Raw genomic sequence first — 21224 nt, forward strand, 5'->3', positions numbered from 1 at the left:
TGGAGCGGGTTTGCTGCTACATTTCAGCATAGACCAATGCAGTGCCACAACTGAAGGGCTGCCATAAATTAAAGTTGACTCTCAGCAATTAAATCATTTCGCCTGTCTTTATTAGCCGAGTAGTACAGATAATACATAGTGACTGCATAAAAAAAGGCAAAGTAATTACAACATACTTCATCATCATGTGAATACATTAAAGCCCTGTTAAGTCATCCCCCGTGAATTCTGACACTCTGGTAATTCGGACATTCTCTTTGGTCTCGTGAAATCCAAATTAGCAGGGTTTTACTGTATTTGAAGTCAAGGGCACGGCTGTACCCAGAGGGGGGGGTTTGGGGGTTCTAACCCATCCCGAAATCTTTTCCAGGCAGCACGTAAGCAATACTTACTGGTGCTTTCAGTAAAACTACTCCCTTCCCAAAATCCATACACCCCCCCCCCCCCCCCCCGGGAAAAAATTTCTCTGGCTACGGCCCTGGTCAAGGGTATGACGGAAGCCCATCTGGTGAGAATGCACGTAGAAAACTTAGCGGCAGGGACACCGACCCCAAAGTTAAGAACTTCAAGAGATTAACATTTCGGCTCCCACACGTACCCTTGGTCATAAAAGAGTGCAAAAGTATGCCTCAGACCTGGGCAGTGTCGTGAGGCGTACTTAAGGTGCACATTTGTACTCTCTCTCTTTTATTGTGACCAACGCTATGTCTGTGGAAGCCGAAACGTTAATCTTATGAAGTTATAACTTTGTGATTGGCAGGCTACCTAAAATACTCAGTGACTCCAGCGCCACCTCTTTGTGTACTATTGTTGTGAAAAATTACCTCGTTGTTTTATTGAAATATTTAATATAAATTACTAGTGGTGAAGGTGCTTTTGTTTAGTTATTAAATCACATGATGTTTCTAATAATAACGGTAATAATATTTACGAAACCTGCGGTTTGCGTGCCTCAACGTCTGCTACGAAGTTGTCATCTGCGTTGGTGACCGCTGCACCGTTTCAATTCTGCTTCCTTTAGACATCCAATTAGATTGCTTCGTAACCTGTCTACCAAGCCGTACGTGAATTGGAACCAACGTTTTTCTAAAAACGTTGATTGGAACACAGCCAGGGTGGTCGCGTTGGAACGCTGTCCTTCTCATGCCCAGTAAATAGAATAGAGCGCTAAACAGACGAGGACGAAGATAGACACAAATGACATAAACAGGTATTCCACAGCTTCGAAAGACGGCGAAGGAAGTGACCGGCAAAGGCATCCACAAGGTAGGTAGGCTTAATTGTTCATCACGAATACCGGAACGAAAGTTTCGCGTGAAATACGAAAATCACAGAACTTGTTGAGCGAGTTGGTTCATGTCTGCAGTAGGGCGCTAAAACAAATGGGGACGACGGCAAGCACAAACGACATATGCTGGAGCCTAGCTCAACAAATCCTGTGAACTTGTATTTCACGTACGACCAGCTTTCATTCCGGAATTCGTGATGAACAAGCCGACCTTGTAGACGCCTTTGCCGAACACTTTAGCCACTCTTCGAAGATGCGGTATACAGCTTCGAAGAGCATTTATACAGCATTTCCACAGCTCCTGCAAGTTGAAGGGCGGGCTCACTGCTGTTGACACCAAACCGCGGATACAATACGCACTCCAAACAGCCATGACGCCTCTTTCAATGTAATGCACTTCAGTGATTACCACTGCGCCATTCTCCGTGGGTCTGTCGAATGCTGCTGTCCACGGATAACGTGCCAATGAAGGCCTCGTTCAGGTGGCCACTGGCGTTTTTCAGGACCGGTGAAGATAACCATAGTGTCGTGAAGGCTTTAGCGCACTAAAAACTTCGATGGGACGCAGAAACAAATAACTTGCACTGGCAAGGGCTTGGGCACATCCGGAAGTCACTCGCAGTGGAGTCCCCATGACGCGTCCAGAGACGCCCTCTCGTGCAGTTCTTGGCCACGCTGCACCCATTACCTAGAACCACAGTCGCGTTGGAGAGCACAAACCGACGCTCAGCCACAGAGTCTATGGCTCAGCAGTCGGAATATGCAGTTCACCGCGAAGACAGGCGAAGAGTTCGATGTTCGATCGCATCCTCCATGATGGATCGCATGGAGGATTGGCCGGCTTTGGTTGGCTTGATTTATGGAGGAAGGCTTGATCAGTGCTATCCAGCCGCCCTATTATTGACGCTGTTGCGAAAGAAATAAACACCTTTCTGATACGAGAGCTGATTGCCTTTCAGCCTATGTTGCAGTCGTAGAGATATCCTGATCGTTTCGCTGGGATTTCAGCCCTATGGTTCGAACACAGAACAGGGTTCGAACTTATGATTTCAGCTCTGGTTCCCGCCCTTGTGCTCGTGAGAACAACATCACGAAGGTGCCCCAAAACAAATTAAAAAAGAACGCTGGTTTTAACTGTAAATAACAGTATTATTCGCTGGTGTTTTTAATATTTTGCTCACGTTTTGATACACGTTGATTGTGTTGCTTTTATTAATGTTTGTATCATCATCATGATCAGCTGGGCCACGAGCTGTTCTGTTTCTGTCAAGCGGCATTGGTTCTGTGCTTTTGTACACCAACAACTGACGAAGTCTAATTTGTTCCTCTATGTTGGCTGTTTGGAACGATGGCGTCCGGCAACAAAAAAGAACCTACGGCAAGTTTAAAATGTTGCGTCTATAACCTGCTTAATTGTGTGTTTCTTTCGGATGCACCTTTCCGCCGGCGTCTGTTAGCCGATCGCGTTGATTCCCTCTTGACGTAATCAGCGTGTGGCCTTTTACTTCTTTATTTTTACGGAACATATGCTCGTTCTGATCTTTAAGAAGAAAAAGCGGTGTCGTGGTGAATAAACGCGTAGAGCAGGCTTCGAAGCGTTGTCAGTTGACCGCAAGGGCTGATTGCACGCCGCGAAAGCGATCCCGTGGAGCTAAGTTCCGAAATGCGAACTTTTTCTTGCTTTCTTTTCATTCCACATGCTTAAAGTTTCAGGTTGCTGAGTGTCCGATGCCTGCGTTCGTTTTAAAGCGCAGTGAAACACGGCACGCAAACAAGGCGTGCAAAATTGCGTTGCTCGTATCTTATAGCGTATTGCCGATTTTACCTTCCAGGACTCCACAGGTGTGGCTTTGCATGACAGGGTGATGAATGTTGTTGACAAGCAAGGCCAGCCAATCCAAGTCCCAGCACTAGTATGTTCCTTTTGTTCTGCCCCTATATTTCCAACTTGCACGTAGAGATGCAACAGTGAGGTTGTGAACTGCATTAATTCCTTTAGGCTGTGTCTTTCCAGAGCATCTGGATGGTACGCTTAATAAGCTGTCTCAAAATGGTAACAGAAACTAGAAGACAACTGAGGCTGCTACTGGCTTATTTCTTATCACCCGCATAACATCACTAGCAGTCATCGCTTTGTGGTGACTGTATGGGAACTCGATTATCCAGTACTATCGCGCCCAATTTGACTCGCAACAGGCGAGCGGCCGCCGCAGCTGCTCCCCGGGAGGCGGTGGCGCCTTGCAGCGAACCATTCGAGAGGTAAAGAGAGAGGGGGTCCGCTCTTCCGATAATCATCAGCAACCCCCGTGTGCACCATTGGTGGCTTCTTTCCTTTGCGGCTGGTATAAATTGTTACCTCAGAAGTTTTCGGGGCCGCTTACCGCATCGCCAGCGATAAGTTTTATCATTGGCTGCAATGCTATTATGCGCATATGCGCAAGCCTTCAAGCTTGGCAATAATAGGGCGTCGCGAAATATCAATAACGTTCAATCTTCCACACAAGTAAAGATATCTGAAACACTGGCTGACGACATTTTTTTTATTTACTGCTTCTGCCTCTAATTCTGACAATGCCTCACGGTACGAAATGCACTATTATGCTTTCATCTACGTCACTGATGGCCACTGCGCCGCTATATTTGCCTTACCACAATTCTGGAGTCGCAAGGCTGCGCCAAGCTGAGCTACATCGCGCAGCTTCATGCGCACCGCATTCGGAGCGCGAAAGGCAACAGAGCACTCGGGGGTTGCTGATGATTATCGGAAGAGTGGGCCCCCTCTCCCTTTACTTCTCGAGTGCTTCGCTGCAAGGCGCCACCGCCTCCCGGGGAGCAGCTGCGGCGGCCGCTCGCCTGTTGCGAGTCAAATTGGGCGCGATAGTACAGCCCACTTATAGCAGACCTGGTTTTAATGAAATAGCGGCTATAACGAACAAATCTCCGTCTGCCGTTACCATTTGTATACATATATTTTGTGTCCAGATACAGTGAAAAGTGGATGTAAGAAACTGATTTCAGTTTCCTGATGTGTTCGTTAGAAGCGGGCTCGACTGTGCCACTGTCAGATGACCGGTACAGTGTTGGTTGGGTCCAGCCGTTGTCTGTGGTGAGATTGAGCAGAGGGGTACGCGCTTCAATATACGTTCCCTTATTGTGTACACACACTCGTTCCAGGGCAAGGGCTTTGTGGAGCCCATCTACTGGCTCAAGTACAGGCCTGCGCGCATCATCTTCACCTTCGACGAGCTCATGTCCATCTGTGCCGACGAGGCTGACGGCCTGGCTGAAAAGTACAGTGCAGAGATTGACGAGTGGCTGCAGCGCATGTCCTATATCGGGGACGACCTGACCAAGATGTTGCGGATTCCCCACAACAGGCGAGTACACTGAAAGGCTACAGCAGGGGGTAAAAAAAAGAAAGTGCCTGGTGGCTTTTTCTTGAGGAAGTCATTGAATGAAGTGGGCTTTTGTAGAAAATGAGAAAAACAAGTGACCAAACAAGTCGTAATTATAGTACGTGCATTCAATTTGTTCTTGGTCAATCCCCCCATTGTGGGCATGTAATATTTGTGCGTATGTGTATTGAGTCATGGGGCCTTCCAGGCCTGCGTACGGAAGGATTCTCCCCTTTTTTTTTTGCCTAATGTCAACAATGGCATCTCTCTTGTGAGAGTATGCAAGCATTGTTGTCAGGCAGCACTTGCATGTTCCTAATGTAGTGATTTACATTCTTGGACCACTTCAGCAAGTTTTTGGTCTGTTGGAATCTATCTGACTAGTATTATCCTTTTGTAGGGTGTCAATTTGGCCTTCAAAGTGATAAGTTGGTAGAGACCGGAGGTGGGAGGGGAAATGTCTTTAAAAAAACACCTTTTGGTTACGTTCTTTTGTTAATAAAGTATCATGGCCAAATGGCTATGATTTCTGCTTCGAAAGTGGTAATGCCAAGGGGAGTTCTATGCCCTGAACTTTTTGGACGAAAGGAATTTTGTTTTTTATATTTCTTTTAATAAATGTATCCGTGCAAGAGTACACGGAGTACGCAGTGCATGCCCTGGCCCAGTCCGACACCCTATTTTAAAGGCTCAGCTTGACTCTTTCCAGATGCTATAAAAAAAAATAACATTAAAAATGTGACCTGCATAACATTTTTTCTCAGCAATGAACTATTATGTTGTGAAAACTTGTCGGTACGAGAAGTGATTGCCAACTATTGTAGACTGGCAGATGGCCAGGGTGAGTGTGCTTTGATCGAGGGAGAGGGGAGGTGCGCATAATATGCGCTTTTTGTTTAGAAACTTGACATTCCAGTTAGGGGTTCGCAGATCACGCGAGAATGTGCTAGATATAGCTTCTTAGCCCACCTGCCGCATGAGATGGTGTACTAGGGCGGCGTTTACCCCAATCATATGACACCTTGGTTGCACGACGCTTTCACGAGGTCCCTTGAAAGTCGTATTGTCAGGGCTCCACTGAATATGTAAGGTCTTTTTGCATGGTCAGAGCAGTTAACTGGCTACTGAGGGGACAGGAGATCTGAGCGCTTACAGAAACTTCTCTACTGTCCAGGTTCTGGTCTCACGCTCTTTACGACGATGGATTTCACCAGCTCTTGGAGTCCTACCTACGCCTGGCACCAAGGTATGTACCCTTTCAAACAGTCTGCTGCGCAGGAAGTTGTTTCACCTTTTCACACGCTTAAAATGCTTTTTATGCATGAGCCAAGCATTTTGTGAGCTTGACCTAAACTGAAGGCTGGTGCTAACTGCTTTACAAGACGGGGGAGGGAGAGGGGGACAACAAGGGGCCAAGTCTTCAGAGCTGTCATCCCCATCTCTTGTGTGCACATTACTAATAACCTATACTTTTGTTTGTTCAGTGGTAGTCCCATGTGTAGCGGAGGGGATGGAAAATAGGACTTTGTGCACTCTTGTAGGAAGCCAGGAATAGGTAAAGGGCAAAAAATGTGTTATGTTTTGCGCACGGAATCTCCTTCCTAGAGGAGAGAGTACAAGGGCATATAGGTGGTGAAAAGAGTTTTAGAGGTACCTTACACGAGGGATGCACAAGTCCCCAGGCTGACCCTTTCAGCCTCTGCATGGGGCACCAAAGCCAGAGCTTTGCTTTGCTCTAACGAAGGGCTTGCAGACCACAAAGATAGAAAATCCTTTTAGCTAGCTAGCTAGCTAAGGTGGGCCCCAACACCTACAATATCCGCCGAGTGTTACGTGGCTTCATGTGGACAGTGTGACAGGTTCGACTTGCCGACAGGGCAAAGATGAGCTCTGAAAGGCAGGATGAACAAAAGAGCTTTGTTTTAGCTACAGTATTCACAAGTATGTTCAAGACAGACAGTATACGTACGACACATACAGGAATGTGGTGTTCACAACCGGCAGTCAGGGTCGCTGGAAGAGTAGCTTGGCCTTATGTGGCCATATACAGGGTGATGCGAATCAGCAAGCAGGAAGCAATTGGTGTCAGGCGTGCTGCCTGCTTCTGAAGTCCCGTGGGGGACTATTGGGAGCCCACCCTGTGAGGGTGTAATTGAATGTGACGTACCTAGGTCGCGGGGAGGAAACGTGCAAACAGTGGAATGGAAAAATTTCCCCAAGTGGGGTCGTGGCATTTGCCAACTGACAGCTGCTCAGGGCCGGCGGATAACTGCCCGTAATCTAGCATCTAAGGAAACGTGAACAGGGCCATAGAAATCCCACAACTTACGGATTAATTTAGATAGCCGGGGAATCTTTAATTTGCACGTTTATCTTGTACGCATGGGCATTTTTATTTTTGGCCTCCGTCAGGTAAACAACTTTCACAGCCGAGAGTTGAAACCCAGTGGCTTGTGTAGTTGTGCAAAGCAGCACCCACTACTGAGGTCAGTTATTCTCTGTATATAGTTTCTAAGCATTCAGATACTGTTAAACAGGAACATATGCTGGGAAGGGGACATTGCTTTGAATTAAAGCAAAATCTAATCTGACAGTCACTGAGCTGCAGTCTTTTAATTTTAATTTTCGGAGTGTGCGGCACGTGTGGCTTGTGCTCTTCATTGCTGACTTTATCAAGGTCTGAGTGATCTCACTCCTCATAAGGTATCGGGTTCGTAGGTGCTTCACATTCCGTCGACAGTCTCTGCAGTGATTTCTGCCTTTACTTTTCCTGCAATTGTCCAACAAGGACAACATCACAGTTTTATTGGTGCTATCCATAGAATTGTACCAGTGTTAAAATCCCTGGGTTTTACTTGGAGATGTTGGCAGCAAGTGGGAGTGCAGTTGTGTTGCTGGTTCAAAGCTCAGGATACTCGGTACAGTAAAAGCTTGTTAATTCAAACCCGGTTGATAATTTGAACTTACGGTTAATTCGAACTGACGCCCTGGTCCCGGCACAGCCCTGTATATTTCAATAAGGGAAAACTCCCGATAATTCAAATGCATCGGTATCCAGAACGGTTAATTCGAACTGGGATCCCCTGGTTTCTTTTGTTCCTCGCAGAAGAAGTTGGCCCAGAGTGATTGCAATGTGTTGCAAATCCAAACCAATTATTTACGAAGTAGTGTCGAGGCTGGATGTTGCAGCACGGTATTTCTCAGCAGATGAGACTTCTGACTCTGCGCTGGAGCTCTTCGGCAAGTTCCAAGCAATTCTCATGGAGTCGTGACAGAAGAAACGCAAGCAAATGCATAATACTGATTACTTTAAAGTTTGATTGCCTCGACCCTGCCTAGTAAGCAAACTTGTTTTCACGCATAAACAGCGTTATAATTTCGACATTATGGCTCACTGCTCACATAAATGCCATGTCAGTGCCTGTTTCTGGCGTATAACTGAATGATCCATTAATTTCGTTCGCTGTTCGACCTCCATGACAATTATTTACGAAATCACCTGCCAGCACGTGTAGTAGCGCCTAATTCGTGATAACGAGTCCAGAGGTGGATTCTTTGTGTTCTGCCTGCGTGGTGTGGCACGATGTCCATCCATTCTAGCGCCCTCCCGCTAATTTGAACTCTGCCTAATTCGAACAATTTTATTGGTCCCTTCGAGTTCGAATTAACGGGCTTTTGCTGTATAATGCCAGTGCCATTGAGCAGTCTGCGACTGCTCCTACTATCTTCATATTAGAGAGTCCTGAATCTACCCGCTGCAGTGACTCAGTGGCTAAGGTGTTGTGTTGCTAAGCCCAAGGACTCGGGTTGGATTTCCGGCCGCGGTGGCCACTTTTCTGATGGAGGCAAAAAGCAAAAATGCCTGTGTGTTCGAGATTGCGGTGCACGTTAAAAATTCCCGGGTGGTCAAAATTAATCCAGAGCCCTCCACTACAGCGCCCCTTATCGCCTGTGTAGTGTCGGAATGTTAAACCTCATAGAACGTTAAACCTGAATATCTATATTCAGAAGGTTAACTTCTACCTCTTAGTGCTGCTATCTTTTTGGGATCTTACTGGTGAATGGAATCTCCTTATTAAGGTAGCCTCTGACCTACCTTAAGAGTTTGTTTTTATAGCAAAGCTTTCTTAATCCCACTGATGGCGGTGTCGTAATCAAGAAGCACTGCAGGAAATGCAACTTTACTCAATGGAAGGTCGCATGATTATGCTGTAAACACGAAAAAAACGCTTCCCATGGTTGGAATCGAACCTGGGTCCCTTGTGTTGTGAAGCCGACGTCTGTCGCATTGCACTATGACCGCATTTGGGTCGCTCAGCATTTCCTTTGGGTTCGTTGCATGGGCATTGGCTTCAGACTTTTGCTGAGTTGAAGTGGGCTTCGGCTTTGGACTTTGGAAGTTTGAATCTTGGACTTGGGAGCGTGGATTTTGGACTTTGATTTGACTCAGTTTGCATGGAGAAAGAAAGTTCCATGTTTCAACCATCTTTCTTCTAAGAAAGGGGCTTTAAGTTTTTTCCCATTAGCATTGTCGTCTTCAGCGATAGCCTAGTTGCGTTTGCAGGTTTGCTGCAATGTGCATAAGTGGTGAACAAGGCAAAGCAGCATGAAGTGTTTCTGCGTGTGAAAGTGCTCCACGCTTATTCCGGGTCCTGCAGACAGAACTGTGTGACTAGGCGGGCAGCGACGTGCATGGCTCTGCCTGCAGTCATGAGTGACATGGGTAACGGCGGCTCAGCTTGTCATCACATTACTCATGCCGAATCGAACTGTTGGCAAAAACAAAGTTACACAAGTGTGGCGGGGGGTAATCGCACTAAGAATCATCATCTGCTCCACTAGTGAAAGTGGCCATCAACTATCAGCCACGACCCCTGTAGGGGGCCCCTGGCTGGTCTGAAAGCTTCGAGAACATGGCCATAAGCCTGACTGTCCCTATTAAGTGCAGAGCACTTTAAGGGCTCACCTTGTCGCCATAGCTCGTTCACTGGACCCCAGTAGAGCCACACGGCGTTCCGTCGTCATGGCGTAACCCAGATGCTTCGAACGCCAAGCGGTTTATATAGTCATCAGCGTTCGAAACTCGTGGACCATTGGTACTTGTCATGTATCTCTCCGTTGTTTAGCGCAAAGAAAACTGCAGGTACATTTGAGGCAAAATATACAAAATTAACTGCCAGCGCCCGTGTTCATTTAGTTACGAATGCTCATTGGGCTGGTTTTTACGATAGTAAGCGAAAAAAAGTGGCAGTGCAACGCCGGCATGTACAGGAGGGAAAGCGAGCACAAAAGGAACAGAACTCCCGCTGGCACAGTTTCAGGCAGTTGGCGCACGGGCACTGCAGAGGCGGGAAATTTGAATTGCATTGTGTGGTAACAGTGAGCGGATAACGGCGCTACAGCCCATTATGGCGAATCACTCCTCTGCACTTCGCGGTACCCTCCTGCTGAGTGATGACCCGCAGCGTGCTTGTGGTGACAGTGACTGACCGCGAGCTGCTGTGCTCGTCGGATGTTTATTGGCCAGCCGTGCACAATGTTTCCCACCGATCCTGGCGGGGCCACCAAGCTTAGTGGCCAACGAAGGTTAGGGTCGGGGGGTGCCACATACTTGTCACACCCCTCACCCCCAAGTTTGTTTGTCCAACACAAACACAAACGACGCCTGTTACCCTGGCGAATAATGGTCTGGCGGTCTCCGCTGTTGCACACTCCTCCTGGGCACGGGTGTCGTAGATGGGGCAGCATTGGGTGCCACCTGTGTCACACGTTGAGTGGAATAGCTTTAATTTTTAGTAGAAGTGTGGCCATGCCCACATGGCTTACGCTGATTCGCTCCTTATGCGCTAGGTTTGTTTATAGATGCCTAGACTTTGCTTTCAGATGGGCTTGTCATCTCTTCCATAGCACTACTTCCCCCTCCATGGAGACTTGTGCTCCGGTATGATCATGCCGTCCTTCTCCTCTCCCCCTGCACAGGTACACGGCACTGCACCGGTACCTCATCACCAAGCAGATGGAAGAGGCTGAGGACCGAGTGCACAAGCTGGTCTTCCGAAATTTCCTCCGCCTTTCCACCAACAAGGAGTCTAAGGTGAAAGGGGGCCACCACTGACCACTACCCTGGGGAGCCAGCATGGAAATACTTGGCAGCGATTTAGCTTCCCTGAACTTGGGATCATTCCTTCAGTTAGCTGCTAACCACGTGAAAATTCTAACCTGTGACAGGGAAGGCTTTGATGCTAGGGGGCTGCTGCCACGTCTCTGCAGCTTCCAAGAGGGAGCTGTGATGTTTTGATTTGAGAGCCAATTTTAGAGACGTGCTTGTGACTGTCCCGGCTTCTACCAATCCTTCAATTTTGCACTCAATTCGCTTTCTGCATCTCACTTTGCTGCTGCAACTGTAGATGGTTTGCCACATGAACAGGTGGACGACAGGTTTGATTCCACGACCCAGCTGGGAATCGTGTGAACAGCTGACGTTTTTGTGGGACGCAAAACACTTGTGCGATGCAGCAACGTACATTTTCTTGTGTACTTTCGTGGCACTGAAGTTGATTCTCTTGGCTACAAAAGCTGTGCCTGCACCCTGTATGTTGGGTGATCCTGGCCCATTTGCACAGGCTAATGCACTAGTGTTTTTTCTTTTTTCTTCTTGTTTCCTTACTGGAACGAAGCTTTTGTTCATTTTCTGGCTCGTTATCATTTAGCTTTACAATATACAAAAGCATCACTAAAGAGGCTAGGTATGCCGTATGGTGTGCTATAAATTAATGGGAATCTTTGAGTGTGCATAAAATTTTATGTATGCATGGATTCGTTCTGTGAATGTTTTTACCACCATTATTAAATGGCTATGCCAGCCAGTAATTAAAGGGACACTGAAGGCAGATATCAAGTTGGGCTCAGACGAAAGTTCAACTGCCTCGAAACCCTGTCAGCATTTATTTGGTGGCGAAAGGTGCTTTAATTGCTGAGAAGTTACCAAATGAAAATCATTCCTCGTGCCTTTTCGTGACGTTTCGCGTGATGGAGACAGTTTCCGGAAGCAAGTGAGGCAGCGGTGTAGTCTAGCTGGAAAACTAAAACCTACCGCAGGAGCCACATGTCGTGCACTCGGCACATATCACAACACAACTTACCCGCCTATATTTCCATTACCCGCCACTCGCTGTGCGTCAATCTTGGTGCTGCACGGGACGAGAGATGGTGGGTAAACAATGTGAATGTGCTGTGCGGCCTCTTACTTTACCTACAAAATGTCTAGCGGACAGCGCAACCATAGCCCGAACGATGACAGGGGCGCTCTTTTGATTTTCATTTTTGTTATGGATAGTCGGGTTTTAGTTGCTTCAATGCACTCAGCACAACAGTGTGTGGCGCCATCTGTTAGTTTTACTTGTAACACCGTGCAATGCTAAATTTTTGTGGCTGTGTCGGCACCGCAGCGTGAGTTTTAGTAGAACGTTTCGTCAGTTTTCGGTGGTGATATGGTAACGCTTATTGCGGCGTCTGTTGAATTTTTTGCAAAGCGAGTCGCTTATTAGCCCATCTTCAAGAAGTGTGCCTAGAGCTTCTTCTAGTGCCTAAACCACTACTAACAAACGCCTTGGCGCCAGTGTGAGATGAAAAACGTGCATAAGATGATACAAATATCATTTTACCTAAGTACGCACCGTAGTGGAAGCATAGCGGCACAGAACGCCCTGAATCAAAAGACCCGGTTTGACGCACGCATTTTATTCAACTTCAAGACGATCAAGGAATGGTTCGGCCTCAAAGCATGCGCTTAGGCCGAAGCGCAAAATTAACAGGCAATCGACTGCCTCTCGTTTGTCGTAAAAGTTGCACTCGCTTATTGCGATTTACAGGGGCGAACAAGTTAGTTCACTCCGACGCTAGCCAAGAAGGTTTTAAAAAAAAGTCGCGCAAAATCTACATACACGGTGTGGGTTGAATCGTCACTAGTGATAATTCCTGTAAAGTAAGCTCAGTCCAACCGCAGGAGCTCACCGTTGCGTTTCATTGCGAAGCGAACGTGACCACAACACACACACGGTTTCGGCTGCCGGCCTGGGTGCAAAACTTTGTTCGTGCAGACAGCACTGTGTGAGGGAGTAAAACACTTTTTCTATCAGGGGCAAATTACTGTCCACAGAAGAGCTCAACCATGGAAGGCCAACGCGCTACTTGTCGCCATGGTGTAAATTAGGAGATAACAGGCATGTGACTATGCCGATCCTGCAATTATAACCATCGCTACTGCTACCGGCTCCGCGGCTTGGCAGCTTGCAAATGTTGGCACGGCTTGAGTTATACCTGTGCATTAATAATTGTTTGTCTTATGAACGTTAGCATGCAAAGACAGATTTTATGTGCTAATGCCTATTTGAGACTTTGTGTGCACGGTTCTCGTTCTGTTGTTCGTCACGTGACTCTTGGCACATCCACTCAGTTGCTGTTTACCTCATCTCTGCTGGGTGACTGGTAGCGTCACTTTTTGATTATTTACGCGATTATTTTCAAGGTACTGCCCCAGGGACTGGCGTATCGGCTTTCTGGGGATGTGTCTATCTATTTAGACGAACTTTTGACTTCAGTGGCTTTGGTTCTGACCGCAGACTTGGGCTCAGCTACACGAGACCTTGGCGTCTGAGGAAAGTTTATGAGTATTTTCTTTTTCTGTCTCATTTGTTTGTCTTCCCCCTCCTCTCTTTCTCCTTTTTGGGTTCTTTTCCGACACTGTTATGGGCATGCCCACCCCTTGTGTTGAGTTTGGAGGTGTGTTTCTAACGGGTTTCTTGTCTCTTTGTGCCCTCGGCAGCTGAACTTTATCGACAAGGACAAGTTTGCGGACGCCATCTATGACAACTTCATCTTCGACATCCCCAAGATCATGGACGTGTGCACGATGTTCAGTCGGGGCAACCACGACCTGGTGTGCCGCATGATCAACCACATCATGAGCTGCCAGCCCAAGTACACCTCGGACCTGAAGGACACTGAGGACACCATGCTCTTGGCAAGTTGCGTTTCCCCTCCCTCTCGCGGGTGGAGCCAGTTGCACCAGCCTGACATGCCTAGATTAGTGTCCAAGGGACATTCGGACACAAGTGGCCATGATAACAAAATTCACATTTAGGTAATTAAAAAGACTGCTTTGTCCGGATAACAATGTTACCGCTTTTATTGCAAACTTCAAACAAATAATCGAAATATTCAAGAAAATGGACGGGGCAGTTGTGACTCACAAGCCACTTTTTGGCAAGGTCTCCGGGATGTCACAGAATCTTGTGCGATTGGCGGCCGCTGACCTAAGCCACCGCTAGGAACATGACTGGGTGATTGTATTAATTAAAGGAGTAGTGACACGAAGTTTAAAAGCTGAGATAACTATGTAAAATGCTTCCTTTTTACCAATAGATACTCCCAGCAAGTTTCAACAGTAACTGTTCAGTATAAGATATTTTGCCCGTACAAGAAAGCCCAGAGCGGGCCAGCATGACATCATCTGCTCCTTGCCCCAAACTGCTGACGTTGGGGCTCCCGTGACGTAGCTGACGCGCTGGCTGTGGTTGGTGCGCGCTACTACGCCGTATGTATCGCGTCATGGTTTTGGGACTGACGTCATGCTGCCCGGGCGCTTAGGGATGGTGAAAACCTTGACCAATCTGGGCGCACACGCACGCATCCAGACTGGCAGTAGTGTGACAAGAATGGTGACGTCAGGTGCTACCTCCTGTCATGGCGGCCGCGCGGTGTTTGCGTTGTCGAAACCGGAACTGACAGGAATAAACGGCACCGTAAATGATTGTTTACGCTGCGATCGACCATCTAATGTGCCATTCTGTGATTAGTGGGTTGATAGGCACCCATACCAGCGAAAAAGCATAACACGAGAATTTTGTGTCAGTACTTCTTTAAGGCCTCTACTTCCGCTCAGTCGTATGACTTGAAAGCCAACGTGCAGTTAGCACACTGATGACTTCCATATTTACTCGAATCTAGGCCGGACGTGATTCTAGGCCGACCCCCGAAATTCAGAAAGTCAGAAAATAAAAAAAAGCTTGCCTCGAATGCAAGTCGAAAGAAAAAAGGCACTGGACCGAGACTAGAACATGCACTTTATTTTTTGCGGTGCTTGTCGCAGCATGTTCAATGCTCACTCGCGGGCTGAACCCGAACCGCAAACTACTTCATAAAACGAGTGACCCAGCCTCTGCTGGCCTTGAACTGAGCCCGCATGACGCCTTGAATGTTTGAGATCTCCCTTGCTTCGCCTGTATTATCTCCGTCGTCAGACGCATTCCACCCTGTCTTTGCTGCCGGATAAAGTCAGTGACTTCCTTCTCCACCTTGTGGTGTCCAGCTGTTTTGGGTCCTGTAAAGGTAATTCGTTTAGCGGCGCAGTTGAAAAGTTAGTTCCGCTGCTTCCACCACCGGCGCACGTTCTTCTCATTTATTCCAAAGTTGTGCTGTGCTTGGAGGTTTGAAGTTATCTCGGCCTCAAAGACTAGTTACCTTCCGCTTGAAAGCTGCGGTGTAGTGTAACTGCTTGGTGGGCGCCATTGTGCTGCAAACACGGGCGCTTCTCGAGGTCACGCGACGACATACACAAGCCAGCATAGAACGCTGAGAGCTGGGTTCACAACATATGGTTCACAAAGTTCAAACAGGCAAAATGGAGCCTGAAAACCTTAGAGTTCTGAAAACCCATTGAAAACCTGCCAGCTGCAAGCCTGTAGCCGCGAGATGCATTGAGTGTCTAGCGGTGGCAGGAAAGCCGCATCCTCGAATCTAAGCCGACCCCCGAGTTTTGTTAACGACTTTTTTGAGTAAATACAGTATGTTTTTAGTGCTGGCCCTTATTGTGTCAATCCTGCTCACATTACGTCACTGTAACTAGAAATTCTAAATTTTTTCAGTATTTCTTGCATTTTTCCGGTTAAAAAACGTGTTTCTTTGGCTGCAAGGCAGCTGAGTGAGTTACCTAGAGGTAGTTCTTTCAAATTGAACCAAGCTGTATTTTCTTTTCGTGGACTCTTTGAAACAAATGATAAAGATGCCATGCACCAAGCAATATTGGTAGGTAAACGAAAAGGCAAACACCATGGCAGTGTCTCATAAGAGAAAGCCTAAGAGCATTGGAACTTTGTTGTGGTTTTGTTAAATGTCAGTTTATTCAACACAGTTATAGGCCCTGCAGCAAAGTAAAACTGGTAAAGTTGTTTTTGCTTTTAAGAAATTTGATATTTGTCAATAGATGCGGCCTTTTCTTTTTCTGTAGCTTAAAAGGAACAGCCTGGGCCCAAATATGGCAGTATTCACCAGCATTCCAATCTCTTGCATCAGGTATAAAAATTGATGGTTGTTCAGGGGGAGGGGAGGGGGGGGGGGGTTGTGCGCCTAACTGAGCGTACATTGCCATAAACTGTCATAATTGATGCAACGAAATAATTACGGCTCCCCTTCAACTTCATTATAACGAGGCTTGAGTATACTTTTTTGCTACCTGAGAGATTTATAGATCTATTACCGAGAGTCTACTACACCTCTTGTTGCGTTGTCGGGTCTTCGTGCATCAGTTTTCGGGTCTTCGTACTAGGCAAATAATGGGGGTAAAATTTAGTCATTTTGTGCATACTTCCTTCAAATTGTAGGTTAATGAAACGGGCACTATGTTTTCATTAATCTCCCCCCACCCCCACTTTTTTTTTCTTTTTTTTTTTTTTTTTTTTCCTTTTTTCCTTTTTCAATTCTGGGGACCTCTGTAGCTAGCTTCTTTTGGTGCTAGGCGTAATGTAGAGCAGCACCAAATCAAGACTCGGAGTCCTGCACTGGTTGAATTATTCAAGCCAGGGCAGGGGAATTGAAGAGGTTTATTTGGAATGTAAATATAGTTATGGCGCCAGGTGGCCAAAACTGAAAACTTCTCTTATGGCCCACGCCCGCCGTAGTGGCTCAGTGGATGGGGCCCTGTGCTACTGATTTGAAGGTTTCCGGTTTCTTTCCCAGCTGAGGTGGCTGGTTTCCTGGTGGCTGCAGAATTAAAATCACCCAACTGTGCACAACTTCAATGAGCACTAAGAGAACTTCAGGTGGTCCAGATTAATCCGTAAATCCTACACCGTGTGGCACGCTTCACAATCCACGTGTGGCTGACCTCAGCATGTTCAGTCGCTGCTAGAGCGTGTGGTGTGGTCGGTGTCCGCAGGCGCTGGAGCGGGCTGAGGAGTCAATCAAGTCGCCAGAAGACGATGTGGGAGGCGGCCCGCGCCGCCTGGACGACGCGGCGGACGCCTCTGAGCTGCGCCAGATGCCCTTCTGGAAGCTGCTGGAGCGCATCCACTACGTGGTGGACATCGCCACGAGCCAGGCCACCTTCTTCGAGGTCTACCCCACAGCTGCCAAAATCTTCACCCTCGAGAATGTGGGACACAGGTCTCTCCCCTTTAACTCTCTCTCTCTCTCTCTTCTCTCTGTTTCAAATAGGCAATGCCATTTTAGCACATGGCTCTGCTATACTATTCTGGTCTGGGCTTCTACTTTTCGCAAGCAAAGGTAGGTAATTGTGCCATACAGTCTCTACAGTCAGAATCAGAAGGGCTCTTCTTGTCAGAACTGATATCTGGCGACTGCGTGTTATCTTTTGACTGTGTGTTATCAGAAGTTCCTATCGCAGAAATTGGGTAAGGGTGGGATGAAATCATGAGCGACATTTTTTTTCGAGGATCAGTAGCGTGTGCTAAAGGTGACATGGCAGATAGGCCTGAAGTAGGGTAACTGCGTAGTAGTGCCAAATATGAATTTCACGGTGCAGAAACGAAACTGAAACTTGTAAACTGTTTGTGAATGGTCCTGTGGTAAGTAGAACTACAACACGACCTAGAACAATGTAGGCAAAGGCAATAAAACTGCATGAAATCCTAAAATAACTTTGCACACAGGCACTGCTTAACATTTTCAGCCTATTCCAGTGACCATTACTGTCAGAGTGCAAACCTAATGATTGAAAATCATCTTCTGATTCACAATTCATGCCCTTATAACAAAAACGAAACGCTGATGCACAGTAATTACAAGCGGCATGCCTTCTTCTTCGGTAGCAGTGGCACGCAATGATTGTGCCGTGCTTCCACACCCAGGTGATGCAATTGTGTGTCAAAAATCACGTTTTTGTTGCGGAAATGAAAACAACACTGATTTTGAAAGGGCATTTTTTGAGCTATCCCCAAATAGCTTTGCTTGCTTCAGAAATGTCTGGAATGCTATGAATAGGGGCTCCCAAGGTATCATTCAAATTGAGCGATTTAGAATAGGCGTGGTAATGAAAGAGTTGAGTTGCAGCTGCCACGAAGCGATATTTGAAATAATATAAATGCAAAGCCTCACAAACGTCCCTTCTTGTCATTCGATATGCAGGCTGGCAAAGTTCTTTGACGGCACCTTCCCGCTTCTAAAGGAAGAGCTTGTTCGTCGCAACAACTTGGAGTCCTTCGATCCGTAAGTAGTTGTCCCCAGCTGCCTCATTTTTTGGTGCATTTTTAAAATGGGATAAGTTAAGTGACAACTCAATTGACGCTTATGAGGTAGTGGTTATATTTGCAGAAAGTGGACCAACATTTCAAAGTTATTTTGAAGGCTCTTTAACATGGGGAGCAGTATACTGTGATTCAGGTTGTTGAAAGCTTTGCTGTAGTCAACAAATAAATGAAATGTTAACTTCTTCAATGTATCAAGTAATAAGCTTTCTCTGTGTGCCAGTGGGGCCATTTCTGTAGATTTGCCTCGTTGAAAGCTATCTTGGTAATTTGAAATGATATATTACTTAGAAAAAAGTTGATCCTGCAGGAAAAAATGCTAATTTCAGTGGGTAATTGGAAATGATATTCTGCTTTAGAAAAAAGTTGATTCTGCAGGAAAAAAGTTTTTTCTGTAATCTTTCAGAGAATAGAGGAAGTATGGATATCAGCCTGTAGTTAACACCACTGTCTTTATTGTTTCAAAGTAAACTGATACCTTAACTATTCTCATCAACTACGTATGACCAGATTGCAATACAAGATCATGTATGCATACGTGCAAGATAGGGTTCCATAATGTCTGCTATTATGTACTTAACTGGCTGTGGTTGAAAGTCGTGAGCATCTTTACAATTTTTTTTTTTAATTTATGAACACTCGATAAAATTTATTTTCATCATCTGGTGGCTCCAGAAATATAGTTATCGCTATTCGAACCTTTCATTGGACTCTGTCCGTGTTATCGTTGGCTGTGCAAGTTCAAATAAACACTTGTTAAAATAGTTCAGCCAGGTGGTTCCGTCTACTTCTTTCTTAACCCAGTTTCTCCTCCATAGCGGTAGCAAACATGCGACCACTTGGGGTTGATTTTATGTGATTGCACAACCTTGAAATCAAGTTGTAAAGCATAAAGTGCTTTTTTTTTGCACTTGTCAATTTATGCTTACTGAACCGCTTCACAAACCACTATGCTACCTTGTTTAGTCAACCCCAAACTGAATCAGCATGAAATGAAGCCACCTGAATCAGAACTTAACTGGTATATTTTCAAGTTTGACGCCCTGCTAGAAACATGGCCAAAAAAACTTGATTTGGAGTAATTCAGAGCTTGGCAGCTTAGTAAATATTAGATAAACCCGCTGCGGTGGCTGAGTGGCTAAGGCGTTGTGCTGCTGAGCACAAGGACGCGGGTTCGATTCCCGGCCGCGGCGGCCGCTTTTCTGATGGAGGCGAAAAGCAAAAACACCCGTGTGTACGAGATTTCGGTGCACGCTAAAGATCCCCAGGTGGTCAAAATTAATCCGGAGCCCTCCACTACGGCACGCCTCATTGCCTGCGTAGCGTCGGCACTTAAGCCTCATAATCAGATCAAATCGATCAAAACAAATACTGAATAAAGAGCTGTATAATATTTTCAAATGCTTTCCAAGGAACTTGTACACAAGAAAAAAAGAAAGAAGTGCTTCCTGGCAATTTTTTGGCTTTCAGGAACTGCACCTTCCTTTGCAGTGCTCGCATGGACAATGCGTAGTAACGATTTTTTGCTGTGTTCTGTTCATCCCCCCTGTGTGCTGTTTTTCGATCCAAAACGAAATAATAAGTGAGCAAAAGGGGCTGTCCTGCTTCATTGAACAATGACTCTGATAAGCGTGTCTAATATGCGAATGATGTGGTTTCTTTGTTCATGCAGCGAGGTGCCTCAAAGGTGAGGAAGGCTGTTTTAATAGCACTGGTACTGCACACGATAATGCAACAGCACTGCATGACTTTTTGCCCATCCTTGGTTTTCCTGGGCCCACAAAATAGGAATTCACCAGATCCCACCCATATGGGAAAAAAGTGTTTGCGGCTTAAACCAACACTGTCTGAGTAAAAAAGCTCTCCTAACAGAAATTAAAAATGTCGTGCTAGATTGTACTCCTCTTTTGGTCACCACCAACAGGAAGTCGTGGCATTTTTCAGACTGCGTTATTTGAGCAGGCGAATGTGTCAATCTGAAAGCTTTCAGCAAATGGTTTTATGGACTCGCATCTGCCAGGCTTTGTGTCACTGGAAAGCATACACTTTAGAGCGAGGGAAAAAAAAAACTTGAAACAAAGTTGGGCGAAGCTTTTATCTCTTTCCTATGGCGTCATAGGCCATCGTACACACAGTTTCGATGATATCAAACGTCCCACGAAAGCTAAAAACGGCACGTTGCAGACAACTCACGCCATCTGGTGTATTTATTAACAACTCCTTTTCCGATTTTATTATCTTTTGTTGACATTTCGCGTGCGGAGATGGCGTCGAGCGTGAAATTTGAACCCGCGTCAGCGGCAAGTAGCACGAAAATGGCATCCAGTGCACAGTGGCTCTGCAAAAGCAGACAATTGTGGCAGGGACTTCAGCAGCTGCAGCTGCTGATTTTTTTTACCTCAGTGGTAGTGATGACTCTAGCAACGATGTGAATTCATCAGATTTTAGTTCTGATAGAGACGCTCCCATTCAGTGGTGTCAGATTTTGACAAGTGCTGGAAGTAAGGTTCGTTTTTGATTTTGCACTGTGTTTATAAACAAAACGTGCTTCTTATCTGACGACTGCAGTTTTACTTTCATGTGTAGGGTCTGGACAATGTGTGACGGGGATATTTTGTCAAACGCACCGATTCGTACCACGTTATCACCTTCAAGATGGCCTCGCGCTCATGTCAGAGTAGCGTTGCGAAGTGATGCGCACTGCTTCTCAAGAGCGCTGGCTTTTTTTTTCTTTTTTTTTACCACTGAAGTGATAAGAATTTTGTCAGAACACAAACAAGTATGCTTGGATGCATATTTTAGAGAGACCAACCTACTCTTGAGTGACTTCGTGTAGTGGCGCAGCTGTCAGGGCCGCTTAGTTGGCGGCCCGCAAAAATTCAAAACTTGGTGCACACCATTGACGTATATATTGAATCATAGCTTAGGAACATAGGAACATTTCATATATCTTAGAATTCCTAAAATAATTGTTAGGCTCAGTACAATCGCCGATGTGTA

The 21224-nt window shown here is 46.2% G+C and overlaps 1 protein-coding gene across 4 annotated transcripts in view; it reads left to right on the forward strand.

Moving 5' to 3' along the window:
• The first annotated feature begins 2526 nt into the window (after window positions 1-2526).
• LOC144169361 (activating signal cointegrator 1 complex subunit 2) overlaps window positions 2527-21224 on the forward strand; it is a 50255-nt gene continuing 31557 nt past the window's right edge. For 2 of the 4 annotated variants that reach the window (XM_077698467.1, XM_077698468.1), the window contains exons 1-9: window positions 2527-2666; window positions 3121-3201; window positions 4463-4665; window positions 5858-5929; window positions 10663-10777; window positions 13508-13705; window positions 16898-17124; window positions 18106-18186; window positions 19897-19911. In XM_077698467.1, the coding sequence (XP_077554593.1) occupies window positions 2637-2666; window positions 3121-3201; window positions 4463-4665; window positions 5858-5929; window positions 10663-10777; window positions 13508-13705; window positions 16898-17124; window positions 18106-18186; window positions 19897-19911 (1022 nt within the window). In that variant the 5' untranslated portion in view covers window positions 2527-2636. The remainder of the gene's footprint in view (window positions 2667-3120; window positions 3202-4462; window positions 4666-5857; window positions 5930-10662; window positions 10778-13507; window positions 13706-16897; window positions 17125-18105; window positions 18187-19896; window positions 19912-21224) is intronic. The other 2 variants (XM_077698469.1, XM_077698470.1) reach the window with 1 other exon arrangement.

The sequence above is a fragment of the Haemaphysalis longicornis genome, unplaced genomic scaffold (genome assembly GCF_048455015.1).
Source record: "Haemaphysalis longicornis isolate Haplotype H1 unplaced genomic scaffold, Haemaphysalis longicornis Haplotype H1 scaffold_2, whole genome shotgun sequence".
Classification (NCBI taxonomy): domain Eukaryota; kingdom Metazoa; phylum Arthropoda; class Arachnida; order Ixodida; family Ixodidae; genus Haemaphysalis; species Haemaphysalis longicornis.